General features: G+C 57.1%; 2 protein-coding genes across 8 annotated transcripts; both read left to right on the forward strand.

Moving 5' to 3' along the window:
• Positions 1–13: 13 nt before the first annotated feature.
• Positions 14–7,302, forward strand: TRMT1 (tRNA methyltransferase 1). 6 transcript variants are annotated; one of them, XM_036233832.1, is made up of 17 exons: positions 14–114; positions 408–611; positions 699–754; positions 989–1,131; positions 1,296–1,483; positions 2,954–3,069; positions 3,148–3,260; positions 4,139–4,287; positions 4,466–4,552; positions 4,632–4,701; positions 4,785–4,919; positions 5,005–5,090; positions 5,425–5,533; positions 5,620–5,696; positions 6,582–6,701; positions 6,787–6,916; positions 7,044–7,302. In XM_036233832.1, exons 2-17 carry the CDS (start codon positions 466–468, stop codon positions 7,251–7,253), a joined length of 1,935 nt encoding a protein of 644 aa, XP_036089725.1. In that variant the 5' UTR covers positions 14–114; positions 408–465; the 3' UTR covers positions 7,254–7,302. The 6 variants fall into 6 exon arrangements, with proteins under 6 accessions (XP_036089725.1, XP_036089723.1, XP_036089722.1 ...); XM_036233830.1 differs by having other exon boundaries at positions 23–114; positions 264–611; XM_036233829.1 differs by having other exon boundaries at positions 29–114; positions 327–611.
• A 265-nt stretch (positions 7,303–7,567) lies between these two features.
• Positions 7,568–12,615, forward strand: LYL1 (LYL1 basic helix-loop-helix family member). 2 transcript variants are annotated; one of them, XM_036233842.1, is made up of 4 exons: positions 7,568–9,318; positions 10,108–10,621; positions 10,705–10,796; positions 11,659–12,615. In XM_036233842.1, exons 2-4 carry the CDS (start codon positions 10,296–10,298, stop codon positions 12,072–12,074), a joined length of 834 nt encoding a protein of 277 aa, XP_036089735.1. In that variant the 5' UTR covers positions 7,568–9,318; positions 10,108–10,295; the 3' UTR covers positions 12,075–12,615. The 2 variants fall into 2 exon arrangements, with proteins under 2 accessions (XP_036089735.1, XP_036089734.1); XM_036233841.1 differs by having other exon boundaries at positions 7,579–9,318; positions 10,275–10,621.
• The last annotated feature ends 610 nt before the right edge of the window (positions 12,616–13,225 follow it).

Consider the following 13,225-nt stretch of genomic DNA (forward strand, 5'->3'; position numbering starts at 1 on the left):
AGCTAAATTCTGCCACGTGATCCACGCTCCCACTGTGCCAACATGGCGGCGTCCAGGTCCTAATCCGGGAAATGTGCACTGAGATTTATTCGGTTCTCGGAGCCGCGAGAGAAGGTGAAGAGGGGCTCTGCGGTGCGGGTAGGCATCTGGACCAGGGGCGGGCCCACTCGAGGCTTCCGGTTTCGCAGGGGCCGGTCTTTCGAAGACAGGAGATAGTGTCAGCTTACCGAGGCCGCAGGGCCTCCTTAACCTCTATTTTACAGACATACAGGCCATCCAGCCCGGATACACAGCTGTCTGATCCTTTCTGTGCCTTCCCGATCCAGGCTTGGCGGGCAGAAGTTCCCGCGGATGTCCCGTGCAAAGATAGTTCTTTGGCTAAGCCTGACTCTCCGCTCCTCCTGCAGTCTCTGTAGAGCTCGGTTTATAAAGGGGCAGCTCCAAACACCAGGGTATCCAGCCGCTATGGAGAATGGTACGATGCCCTGCGGAGAAAAGCGCCCACCTGAGGACCAGGAGACGACGGTCACAGAGGGGGCCGCCAGGATCGTCTTTCCCAGCGCCAACGAAGTCTTCTACAACCCAGTGCAGGAGTTCAACCGGGACCTGACGTGAGCAGGGGGGTCCGGGGTCCGCTTGGCAGAGAGCGGTGAGTTTGTGAAATGAGGGGTTGTGCGCTGAGTCTTCGTCTTCCACAGATGTGCTGTGATCACTGAATTTGCTCGCATTCAGCTTGGGGCCAAAGGAATCCAGAGTGAGTGGAGGTTCCATCTCCTGGTGGGCAGGGGTCACACAGGGCTCTCTCCCTGCCGGGCCCCCTCTCCCTTAAAGTTGGAAAAAGCTTCAAGCCACACAGCAGGCCGTGGGCTCCTTCAGCCCAGGGACTTTGGGGAAGATTTTCTTCAATGAATTTTGTGTATTCTGAAGGGTAGGAGGAGGTTTCTCGGAGCTTTGGTAGTCTCTTACTTGTGCTTCTGGGTGACTGCAGTCAAGGTGCCAGGCGAGAAGGACGTGCAAAAGGTGGTCGTGGACTTGTCGGAGCAAGAGGAGGACAAAGCAGAACTTAAAGAGGGTGCAAACGTGGCCCCTGGAGATCAGCCTCAAACAGCTGCCGTGGGGGAGATCTGCGAGGTGGGCTGGGCATAGGAGGTGACAGCCCCAGAATATAGTGGATAGTGGAGGAAGGAAGGCTCTTAGAGGGGGAGAGTTATAGGGGAGGGTCATGGAGGACTCCTTGGGGCCCAGTAGAGGATGGAAGTATTGATGTAACTGGGGCTCCCTGCTTACTCCAATAGGAAGGCCTGCGAGTGTTAGAGGGCCTGGCAGCCTCAGGCCTCCGTTCCATTCGCTTTGCCCGAGAAGTACCTGGGCTCCGATCCGTGATTGCCAACGATGCCTCTCCCCGAGCCGTGGATCTCATACGCCATAATGTTCAGCTCAACAAAGTGGCCCACCTGGTACAGCCCAGCCAGGCAGATGCCCGGTAGGTTTGGAGCAGTAGAGCCTCGTGGCTGGAAGGTACATTCTGGAGGAAGGCTGCCTGAGGTCAAATCCTGGCTATGTCATACTCTTACTCTGTGACCTTGGGAGAGTGCCTTAGCCTCTCTGAGCCCCAGTTTCCTTTTCTATAAAACAATGGCAGTTTTACACAGGTCGCTATACAGATTAAGTGAGGGGTCATACTGTGGAACCCATGGTCAGTACCAGAAATAAGTACCATTATGTTTTCCATGTTAGATTTTTTGTACTTTTATTCCTCCAAATGGACATCCACTGTCTACTATATGCCAGACACCATTCTCAGTGTGGGGAATGCATCGGTAAACAATACAGACAAAAATCCCTGACCTCGTGGAGTTCAAGTTCAAATGCAGGGGTCAGCAAACTACAACCTGCAAGCCTGCAGCTTGTTTTTTTTTTTTTTTTATGGCTTGCCATCTGAGGGTATTTTTTATATTTTTAAAGGTTTAAAAAGATATGCAATAAAGATCATACGTGGCCTACAAAGCCTAAAATATTTACTATCTGACCCTTGACAGAAAATAAGTAAAAAACATTTGCTTTCCTGACCGTATTAAAATCTAATACGAAACACAAAGGATAACAAATAATCATGACAAATAAGTAAATTGCATAGTTAACTGGAGGTGAGAAGTGCTCTGAAAAAGATATAGAGAGTACAGGGGATAGAAGAAGGTGGCGGGGGTGGGTTGCAATTTTAAATAATGTGGTCAGGAATGTGGTCAGGGTAGCTATTTAGAGAAGGTACCATTTCCTTTCCTCACCTGCAAAGGGAACAATATAGTTGCAAACCCATGGAGTCATTCTGGAAGATTATGTGATCTAGTGAATGTATCTAAATTGCTTGAAACAATGTCAGGCATATATGTGCTACATTAGTACAGCAGGTCCTGGAATAATTTTTTTATAATGCTGATGAGAAAAATAATTGCTTCCCAGCTGGGGCTACTTCTGTGTGAAGTTGGCACATTCTCCTTTGTCTGTTGTGAGTTTTCTTTGGGGACTCTGGTTTTCTACCACATCCCAAAGATAATGTATGTGAGGTGAACTGACGGGTCTCATTGTCCCAGTCTGTGAGCGGGGGTAGGTATGAGTGGCCCTGCAATGGAAGGGCGTCCTGTCCAGGTGGGTCCTGGTAAAATTGGTTTCGTTATGTGTCATTTCACTTAAAGTCACAGTTTTCGAGAACCTACAATGACATTAACTGTGTACTTACTGTATCGGCTGTTGTTATTCCCATTGTTAGAAGTGGGTAGACTGAGGCCTGAGGAGGAAAAGTCATGAAATTAGTAATGGCAAAGTCAGGATCTGAGCCTTGGCAACTGGTCCCCAAGTTTAGCCCCAAACCATCAAGCTGCATGAGTGAACATGTATAGCGGACAGAGCAGGGCCCTACTACAGGGGACTGAAGACCTGGCCCTCTTGCCCCTAGAATGCTGATGTACCAGCACCAGCGGGTGTCCGAGCGGTTCGAAGTCATCGACCTGGATCCCTATGGCAGCCCTGCCCCCTTCTTGGATGCAGCTGTGCAGGCTGTGAGTGAAGGAGGTGAGGCTGGGCTGATGCAAGGGTACAGAGCAGGGCTGGGGTGTCTGGAGGGTTCTCACTGTCCAGTTCCCCCTGCAGGGCTGCTGTGCGTGACCTGCACGGACATGGCAGTGTTGGCGGGGAACAGCGGGGAGACATGCTACAGCAAATATGGGGCCATGGCCCTCAAGAGCCGGGCATGCCATGAGATGGTGAGGGGCCCCCCAGCACCCCTTTCCACCCCCCAGACCCGCTCAGCTTCCTCTAGACAGCCAGAGCCAGATCCATCCCAGCATGTTAATGACAGGCATGTCTTTAACCAGCAAAGTCCCTGAGAGTATGGGCTGCCAGTCATGATCATTTGGCGGGCAATGACATTGCCCAAGGTATGAGTTCTGGGTATACTGTTCTTTCTAGTAGTCTCTGTTTTAATAACTTTCCCGAGATGTCTTTTTTAAGGTGGTTTTTCCAGGTCTGAGTTCAAGTGCTAGCTTTGCTGGTGGCTTTGGGCCAGTGAAGTCCCCGTTCCGGGCCTCAGTTTTGGCATTCGTGAAATGGGCGTGACGACTATGGCAACATTGGGTTGCTGTGAGGATTCAAGAAGGCAGGAACTGGCTACAGCAACAGGCCGGGAAAGGAAGAGTTCTGTTCTTGTTCCTCTGTCCTCAGACTGGGAAACGCCTTTTCTGTGTTACATTGTCACAGCAGCCCCCTGGCATAGAGAAGGCCCCAGCAGTTCTGCAGCGCCCAGTTTTTTGTCCCCACTTCCTATCGACAAATCTCGTGGGGGGGCGGGACCACAGGGCCTTGGGGACAGCACAGGGCATGCTGACGATGCTAAGCAGAATAGGTTCCATTTACTGGGCTTGTGTGTTTCTTAATCACTTAGTGTCCCCAGCAGGGCCACAGAGATAGAGACTGTTGCGATTTCACAGATGAGGGAAGTAAACACTCACTTACCAAGGGTCACACAGCCAGAACGCTCAAGGCTGAGCTTGGAACCCAGGGAGCCAGGTCTGATCTTGTGCTGTGAGCACCTTGTGTGGAGGCTGGGCCGATGGCTGTCACCCACCACATACCCCACCCCCAGGCCCTGAGGATTGTCCTGCACAGCCTGGACCTCCGCGCCAATTGCTACCAGCGCTTCGTGGTGCCACTGCTCAGCATCAGTGCTGACTTCTATGTGCGCGTTTTTGTTCGTGTCTTCACCGGCCAGGCCAAGGTCAAGGCCTCAGCCAGGTTAGCAAGTCAGGGACTGGTGATGGGTTGAGAGAGGCAACGGTGCCTTTTTTTGAGGTGGGGGGAGGGGGTATCATGGTCCTTCCCTGGGGAAATGGAGATCCTCAGAATTCTCTGGGGGACAGAGGCAGCCCGAGGGAAGAGTTGAGGTATGATGGTCACCCATGTCCCTCCACAGCAAGCAGGCACTGGTGTTCCAATGTGTGGGCTGCGGGGCTTTCCACCTTCAGCACCTTGGCAAAGCATCAGGGCCCTCTGGTGGCCGGTGAGCAAGGGTGAGCCAGGAGGGAGATGAAGAGGGCATCTCAGGATTGTCACCTCCCTAACTATCTCTCTCTGTGTAGGGTCAAGTTCTCTCCAGACTGTGGTCCCCCTGTGGCCCCCGAGTGTGAGCACTGTGGGCAGCGACACCAGGTAGGGCCAGGTCAGGGTTGGCAAGGGGGTCACAAGTGTTCTGATGGTCTTGCTCCCTGCCCATCTGGCCCATGTGTCTGCAGCTCGGTGGCCCCTTGTGGGCAGAGCCTATCCATGACCTGGATTTCGTGGGCCGTGTCCTAGAGGCTGTGAGCACCAACCCCGGCCGCTTTCACACTTCGGAGAGGATTCGAGGAGTCCTGAGCGTTGTCACCGAGGTGGGGGCCCAGCGGTGACAGGAAGGGGGCTCGCCTGTGTCCAGCATCCTCTGCCCCACAACTGACCCATTGTCCCCCCTGGCAGGAGCTGCCGGACGTGCCTCTGTACTACACGCTGGACCAGCTGAGCAGCACCATCCACTGTAGCACACCCAGCCTCCTGCAGCTGCGGTGAGAGCCAGGCTGAGGAGGAGTGGAGCCTGAGTGCTTGGTGCCCTGGACAAGTCAGGCCCCTTTTGGGCCAGACTCCCTCATAAAATGGAGATCAGACATCACTTAGGTCCAGCGCTTCTTGCGTACAAGTGCTTAGAGCAGACCTTGGAGGCCAGGAACCCTGGCTAGTAGGGCAGTCTCAGTATTATGATCGCTGGCATTTCACCAGCCTTGTAGTTACCATGAGATGTGTAGCCTACCTCACTAGTCCACACAGTGCGACTCACACCCATACATGTGAGCATTGGCTTTGGGGTCCAGCCTCCCCATCACGGCCTCTCTTGGTCCCTAGGTCAGCCCTCCTCCATGCTGGTTTCCGGGTCTCGCTCTCCCATGCCTGTAAGAACGCTGTGAAGACAGATGCCCCTGCCTCAGCCCTATGGGACATCATGCGCTGCTGGGTGAGAGGTGGTCTGACCAGATGGGGGTGGGAGGGAAAGGAATGGGTGGGCTCGGCATCCCCTGTCCTCTGAACTTTGCCTCCCAGGAGAAGGGGTGTCCGGTGAAACGGGAGCGGCTGTCGGAGACTAGCCCTGCCTTCCGCATTCTCAGTGTGGAGCCCAGGTAGGGATTCAGACACAGCTACCACAAGCATGGCCACTCATATATGTGCAGATGACATAGATACTCCTTATACAGATAATGCACGTTCTTCAAGTAAGAACCAGAATCCACCTTTGCCCATTACTTCACCCCTCCCCCCTCTGCTCCCACCTTGGTCTGGCCCTATCACTGCTCACCTAGACCACTGCAGTCACCTCCACCCTGGTCTCCCTGCTCCCCCCACCCCCAGTCTGTTCTCCCCACAGCACCCAGAGGCACCTATGAGCACGTGAGTCAGATCATGTACCCACTTTCTGCTCAGAATTCTCTGGGGCTCCTACCTCACTCAGTAGAAACAAAGTTCCACATGCCGGCCCTGCCCCTTCTCCCTCTCAGCTTTCCCTCATTTATCCCTACCCTCTTTCCTCCCCTCCTTACTCAAACTTACCAGGCACACCCCCACCAACGGGCCTTTGCATGGGCTGTTCTCTACCTGGAGTGCCTGTTCCCAGGTTCCCTGCCCCCTATGACTCTTCCCTCACCTCCTTCAGGTGTCCCTGACTGCCCTGTCCTGCATTGTACCCCTTTCCCAGTCTCCCCAGTCCCTCTACCTTTCTCTGTTCTCAAAACTCTTATCTCATGCCCTAACACGAGATTTGCTGATTTCTGATTTATCCCATTGTTTGTCTGTCTCATGCACTAGAATGTCAGCCTTACCAGTGGCAGATTTCAGGCACACAGTAGGCGCTTAATAAATGTTTATTACATGAATGAGAGAATCCTGACACTGGCAGACACAATTGTCTCAGGTCACATCGAGCTGCACTGAGGTGGGTAGGCCTCATGGGCAGTTGGTTGTGCATATCCCTGTGGTGGCTGCCCCTCGGCCCCACCCGCCTTCCCCAGGCTGCAGGCCAGCTTCACCATCCGGGATGATGCCAACCCCAGCTCCCGCCAGCGAGGACTCAAGCGCTTCCAGGCCAACCCTGAGGCCAACTGGGGCCCCCGGCCCCGTGCCCGGCCAGGGTGAGTGAGAGTGGTGGCAGTAGGTCTTGGCTGGCTGGGGGTGCCAGGGCCAGATGGGGTCCTAGCTGCTTATCTTCCTGCACAGGGGCAAGGCAGGGGGTGAAGCTATGGGGGACAGGCGCAGGCTACTCCAGAATAAGCGAAAGGAACCAGCTGAGGACCTGGTCCAGCGGGCTGCCTGGCTGAAGACATTTCCTTGCAAGAGGTTCAAGGAGGTGAGGCCCCACACACACACTGTAGCAGACATGGGTTCCCCTCCCAGCAACAGGGCAGGGCTAAGGGGCAGGCAGGGCTGGGAGAACTGGGGATGGACAAGGGTCTGGGAGTGAGTTCCCCATCCAGGAAAGGAACCCTACGGAGGCTACCAAGCTCCAGGCCGGGCTTCACACCCACCATCCTGCCACCAGGGCACCTGTCAACGGGGGAACCAGTGCTGCTACTCCCACAGACTCCCAACACCCGAGGCCACTGCTGAAGCCACCTCCACCAACTGTCCACAGACCCTCAACCAGAGCCCCCCTGGTCCTGGGGCCACCACTGGTCCAGGTGTAGATTGAACTAATAAAGAGACATCATCTTTTCCTGACTGTCATTTGCCGGAGTGCAGAGGCTGCTTGTGGTCTTTCTGTTCATTTGTCCGTTTTAACTCCCTGGGGGAGTTCTGTGCATCTAGAGGTTGGTTTATTTCTGCCTGCTGAGTTTCTGTCTTGGGCATTGTGTCTGTATGAGGGGGTGGTCTGTCCCTCTGAATCAAGAGGCACTTTTGGGCACCCTGTTGCTGGTGCCTGTGGTTCCCTAGGCGGCCACGGGGCGGCAGCCGTGCGCTCGCGCCCGCGGGGGCCTCTCCCTTCCCATCACCCCCGCCCCGTCAGCCTCTGCCAGTCCCCGGCCTGGTTGGCAGTCTCCGGACACAGGCACACGAGCAGGCTATGAGGCCTCACACCGCCCCCTCCTCGATGCCTGGTTTCTCCGGCCCGGCCCCCCTCCGGGCCAGTGGCGGAAGTCAGACCGGAACCAGGCGCCTTGTGCATCCGCTCCAGACCAGGTGCTTCCTGCCCTGTGGCCCCTCGGGTGGGGTGCACATGGAGGCACCAGGCAGGCTACTGCATCCTTCCCCCAAGGGCAGGCCTTAGCAACATTAACGGAGAGGCCTAGGGCAGAGTCCTCACCCTGCCATGTGGTAGCTGTGGGACCCCGAAGGCACCCTTTACCTTGTTTCATCCACAAGAGTAAAATGAACCTGATCCAAGAACCTGCCTTGTAGGGACATCAGAGTTCATTCAGCATTTAGAACTGGACCTTTGATTCCCTGGAGCAGTGGGATGGTTAGTGGTGGGGTACCAAGGTCACCTGGTTCCTGGGAGGATGGTGGTAGTGTTGGCACTGAGTGGCAGCTGAGGGCCTGCCTGGGCGCTCCTGGTCCAGATAGACACAAGGTACAGTACGACTGACCCAGGTGAGAGTGTGCTGGGGATTTGGAACAATCTTGTCACTGTTACCTAGCTGTACCCGGGGTCCCACCTACGAGGCTTCATGTGGGACATACACCTAACAGCTCTTTATCACCATCCACCCTGGAGTGGTCTGGCTTGGAGATGTGGGCCAGGGACCACCGAGGTAGGGCTATGTGGTCCTGTGACTTAGAGGACCAGGATTATGGGGGCACCTGTTGGAAGGTTCTGGCACCCCAAGAAGTCTCCCCCAGATTTGACCCTTCCTGTCACCGTCCTGGGCCTGGAAAGGTAGTATGGATAGCACAATGGGGACTCAGAACACCTGCCCAGGCTGGACACACGATCAGACTATCAGAACTGTCCTCCGGGTGCCTCACTTCGGGTGGGGGCGGCAGAAAGGCCGGGAGGGGCCATGTAAAAAGAGGAACCAGGCAAGGGAAGGAGAGGAGGAGGAGGAGGGGGCCCCAGGTCACGAGGCCCCAGCAGGGCCGGAAAGGGCTCTCCACCCCATCAGCACAGACATGGCTGGTGGTGGTCAAAGCTGCAGGCCAGATTCAAGAGACATAGGAGGCCACTACTTTCCTGCCTCGGTTCCCCCTCTGCGTGCATCTGGGCACCTCACTCCCAGCTGTGCACTGGGACCAGGTCCTCAGCAGGCCAGGGTCCCTCCAGTGACGAGGGGGGTGGGAGGAAGGTAAGGCCCCTCAGGGGTGACAGCCAGTCCTGACCACAGGGGGGCGGGGCCTGTGGCCGCTCTGAGATCCCCGCCTGCCTGTTTCCTCCGGGGTCAGCCTGGCTCCTTATCAGTCTCAGCCAGGCGGCCAGGCCCTTATCTGCGTGGGCCCAGCATCCTCCAGCCACTGAGCCCAGGGTGAGAGGGAGGAAACCAGACCATAGGGGGCGGGGAAAGGTGGGCTGGCCCAGAGCTGCTCACTTTCCCTCGAGGGACTCACGCTGCTTCTGCTACCTACTGCTGTTGAGGCCCCAAGGAGCCTGGGAGCCCAAGAAGAGGTGAAGCCCAGACAGGGAAACTGGCTGCCAGGGGCACAGAGTGAAGAGGCTGGATGGAGCAGGGCCACGGAGCCTGGCCTGAAGCCAGAACCACATCCTGGCCCTGACTGATAGAGCCAGGGCACTCATCAGACAGTGGGACCAGCACCGGGGTAAGAGGGGAGCGGCCTGAAGGTGGGGGATCCTCAATCTGCCTACATTCATTCATTCATTCCTGCCTTCATTCATTTATCAGCAGGAACCCACTAAATGAGAGTGGCCAGGCTAGCTTCCCCAGGGCCCAGCCAGGGAAGACAGGGCAGAGGGGACGAGGTATCCTCAGTGTTGCCGGCCGGGACACTCCTAGCCTAAGGGCCAAGAGTGAACAGACACATCTAAGCAGAGTGCAGAGATGGGGGTAGGGAGAGTGGGGGGTCACCAGGGCCAGAAGGGGGATTGGGGCATGACAATATATTGGGCAGTGGGGTCACATTTGGGGTCGTAGTGTCAGCAGTGGGGTCACAGGTTAGGGGTACATTTTACTTGGGGGTGGTGGTTCACTGGAGTGCTTATGGAGAACTTTCAGAGTCTGACAGGGAAACAACGGGAAGAGCCTCAGGGTCCTAGCTGAGGGCCACAGGGTCTACCTAGGCAGGAGAGGGGCGGTCAGTGAAGGGTCAGAGTCAATCATGGAGGGATTCTGTCACACAGTGTGTCAATGAAGGGCGTCAGGATCAGATCTGAAGGTTAGAGGACATCCTGGGAGTCTCGGGGTCTGGCATAGGTTCCCTGCCTTGCTCTCCACTCCAGGCTCTAAATAAGAGAGGATTCTGGAAGCAGGGAATTAATTGCTCAGGGGCTGGGCAGCTGAGCCCCTCATGGGCCATATACTGCTCAGAGACGGCACTGCTGGACTCACTGCTGCACAGCATCTCAGTGGGCACCTCCTGCCGTTGTATCAGATCCTCCTCCCACGTGCTGGCGGTTTCCATGCCCACCCTTCCACCAGTCTTGGCCTCCGTCGCTATCTTGCCACCCCACCACTTTCCCTTCCATTTGAGGGCTCCATTGGGCTAAGGGTGATGTGGCATTGGATGCTCTTCCCCACCGGCTTCCTTCCCGCCCACAGGTGAGCACCCCCTCGGGGTCCATGTGCCCGCCCCAGGCAGAGGTGGGCCCCACCATGACTGAGAAGGCCGAAATGGTGTGTGTCCCCAGCCCAGTGCCTGCCCCACCCCCCAAGCCTGCCTCGCCTGGGCCCCCAACGGCAGAGGAGTTGGGCCATGGAGGTACCTCCTCCCCCAGGCTGCCCCCTGGTGTCCCAGTGATCAGTCTGGGCCACACCAGGCCCCCAGGGACAGCCATAGCCACCACGGAGCTGAGTGTCCTGCGGCCCCCACTGCTGCAACTCTCCACCCTGGGAAGTGTCCCGACCCCTCTGGCTCTGCATTACCATCCTCACCCCTTCCTCAACAGGTCAGTGGGGGGCTGGGGCCTGGGGGCAATCCAGGGCCAGGGTCCTTGCCCACAAGGCATTAGTGACCTATGAACCCTTACAGCCTCTACATTGGGCCAGCAGGACCTTTTGGCATCTTCCCTAGCAGCCGACTGAAGCGGAGACCTAGCCACTGTGAGCTGGAGCTGGCTGAGGGTGAGTGTGGGTTTGTGTCTGCAAGGGGCCAACGTCTGTCCCACACCTTTCCACAGGGGGAGGTGCCACTGGTGCACACAGACACTCACAGAACAGCCCACATGGGCTGAGCACTCACCTTACACCCATGCACAGAACCACAGTCTCATACAATCACAGCCACCCAACAAGCCACAAAGAGTCCTTGCAAAGAGCATGCCATGGGGGCCACAAAATGACAGTTCCACTCAAATGCACAGCCACCCAGGAAGCAGCCACAGGACAACCACCATGCAAGAGACAGCCATGGGACCACAACCGCACAGAAGACAGTCACACAACCACAGCCACTTAGGACCATTGCCACACAAGAGTCAGCCACACAACCGCAGCCATGTATGACATGGCCTCATGGCAACAATCACACCACAGCCATTTAGACAGACCACGAGTCACAGAGCCACCTGAAACATGGACAGGACCACAATCACAAAAAGAATACCTCTCAGACCCACAAACATCCCGGGCACACACAGGGGCACATTAGAATGAGGACTACAGAGAAAGCTTCCCAGACTGGCAGTCACAAAAAAACATTTCCTTAAGGAACCTCAGCCAGTGACATAAAGGTACAGAGAGAGCGTACAGAGGCCCCAGCTGTCTGTAGCTCAGGACTGCCCTTGTCTAGATGGCTGAGGGTGGGGGGCATCCAGGGTTGCTAAGAGGCAGGGGAGCCACACGTGGATCCCACACGTGGATCCCCTAGGTGGAGAAAGCTCCAGCTCACTGCCTGGGCGGAAGTCCCCACCAGGGTGCTGGGTGCCTGAAGTGAGGGCAAGAGAGGGCGCCCTCTTGGCACCAACCCTATCCCTTCTATTCCCAGGGCACCAGCCCCAAAAGGTGGCCCGGCGTGTGTTCACCAACAGCCGCGAGCGCTGGCGGCAGCAGAACGTGAACGGCGCTTTCGCCGAGCTCAGGAAGCTGCTGCCTACCCACCCGCCCGACCGGAAGCTGAGCAAGAACGAGGTGCTCCGCCTCGCCATGAAGTACATCGGCTTCCTGGTGCGACTGCTGCGAGACCAAGCGGCTGCTCTGGCCGCAGGCCCCGCCCCGCCAGGGCCCCGAAAACGGCCGGCGCACAGAGGCCTAGATGGTGGCGCCCCCCGTGGGCCTTGTCGCCGGGCAGAGGCGGTGGCGCGTCCGCAGCCTGTGTCCCCATCCGGCCCTGACAGCAGCCCCAGTGGGGCGGCCCGGCCCATCAAGACGGAACACACGGCTGTGAGCCCGGAGGTGCGGTGACCTCTGAGGTGTCGCCTCTAGCCGAGGGGCACTGGGAACTCAGCCCAGGGCCATCGAGGAAGGGGCGGACCACGAACTGGGCCTGCTCTGGAGCGAAGTCTCTTGGAAAGGGACCAGTAAGGATGTCCCCTTCAGGGGAAAGGACCAGAGGTCAGGAAAGGTGACCATCGCCCCTCCCAGTCCCCTCACCCTGTAGACCCTTTTATCACCTACCACCCGCTGAAGTGGCCTTGCCCGCGTTCCCCTCCCGCAGGTGAGGTCCGGGAATCAACAGGGTAGAGCGGTCATCGGACCCAAGTGGTGCCTCTTTTTTGCTGGCTGGAGCGGGGGAGGAATCCCCGAGAAGTTGGGGGTGGTGGTGGCGGGGAGCCTTTCTCCTCTCTCAGGCGCCCCCTCCCGGAGAATCAAGGATACACATGCCTCGGCTGCGTCGACAGCCGCAGAACGTTCTGCTGCCTGGCGCGTGGAGAGACGCAGATTCCACGCCGTGCGCCCCACCCAACCCGACCCAGCCCCGCATGATTGAGTTAACGAAGGCTTAGGCGCTCTTGCTTTTGTTTTTCTTTATTTCTTTATTTCACATACACATTAGCCATTCAATGGAGAAGCCGGAGAGAGTCAGGCAAAGATGGTATAACAGAAGCGCAGTGACGGGGGGCGGGGGGGGGGGAGGGGGCGGGGCGGAGAGGGGACAGACGGGCTGGCTGCCTACTTGCATTCCGCTAGGACACTGAAAACCCAGAAAACAAAACAGACAGTAAACTACCCTTGTTTCTTATGTATCTCAGTGCAGAGACGGGGGTGGAGGGCAGAGAGAGGGGGAGACCAGGCTGAAGGAGGAGGAGAGGGGGGACAGGGGACGCTAAGGGGAAGCACACCAAATCCATTAGTACTATATATAGAGATACTCGTATATACTGCGTTTCTTAGCCTAAGAAGAAACTTGTTTGACGGGACGGGCGGCCTTTGCGGTCCGCGATGCTGGTGCTGGTCGGGCGCACGGATCTCCCAGGAGGGGCCGAAGAGGGGCTGGCCCAGGCTGGCTTGCGGAGGAAGGGGGGGCGCCCCGAGGGTGGACAGGTGGGGGGAGCAGAGGTGGGGCTGGGGTGCCCCTCGGGCTCTCGATTGGGGGACGAAAGTTCTCGCGACTT

The sequence above is a fragment of the Rousettus aegyptiacus genome, unplaced genomic scaffold (genome assembly GCF_014176215.1).
Source record: "Rousettus aegyptiacus isolate mRouAeg1 unplaced genomic scaffold, mRouAeg1.p scaffold_m13_p_16, whole genome shotgun sequence".
NCBI classification, from domain to species: domain Eukaryota; kingdom Metazoa; phylum Chordata; class Mammalia; order Chiroptera; family Pteropodidae; genus Rousettus; species Rousettus aegyptiacus.

Excerpts from the sequence above, each read along its gene's own strand:
- TRMT1 (XM_036233830.1), top strand. The coding sequence starts at position 352 with ATGTCCCGTGCAAAGATAGTTCTTTGGCTAAGCCTGACTCTCCGCTCC. Across the intron at positions 612-698 it reads GAGTTCAACCGGGACCTGAC|ATGTGCTGTGATCACTGAAT; the intron begins GTGAGCAGGGGG and ends CGTCTTCCACAG. Across the intron at positions 1,132-1,295 it reads CCGTGGGGGAGATCTGCGAG|GAAGGCCTGCGAGTGTTAGA; the intron begins GTGGGCTGGGCA and ends TTACTCCAATAG.
- LYL1 (XM_036233842.1), top strand. The coding sequence starts at position 10,296 with ATGTGCCCGCCCCAGGCAGAGGTGGGCCCCACCATGACTGAGAAGGCC. Across the intron at positions 10,622-10,704 it reads CCTCACCCCTTCCTCAACAG|CCTCTACATTGGGCCAGCAG; the intron begins GTCAGTGGGGGG and ends GAACCCTTACAG. Across the intron at positions 10,797-11,658 it reads TGAGCTGGAGCTGGCTGAGG|GGCACCAGCCCCAAAAGGTG; the intron begins GTGAGTGTGGGT and ends TTCTATTCCCAG.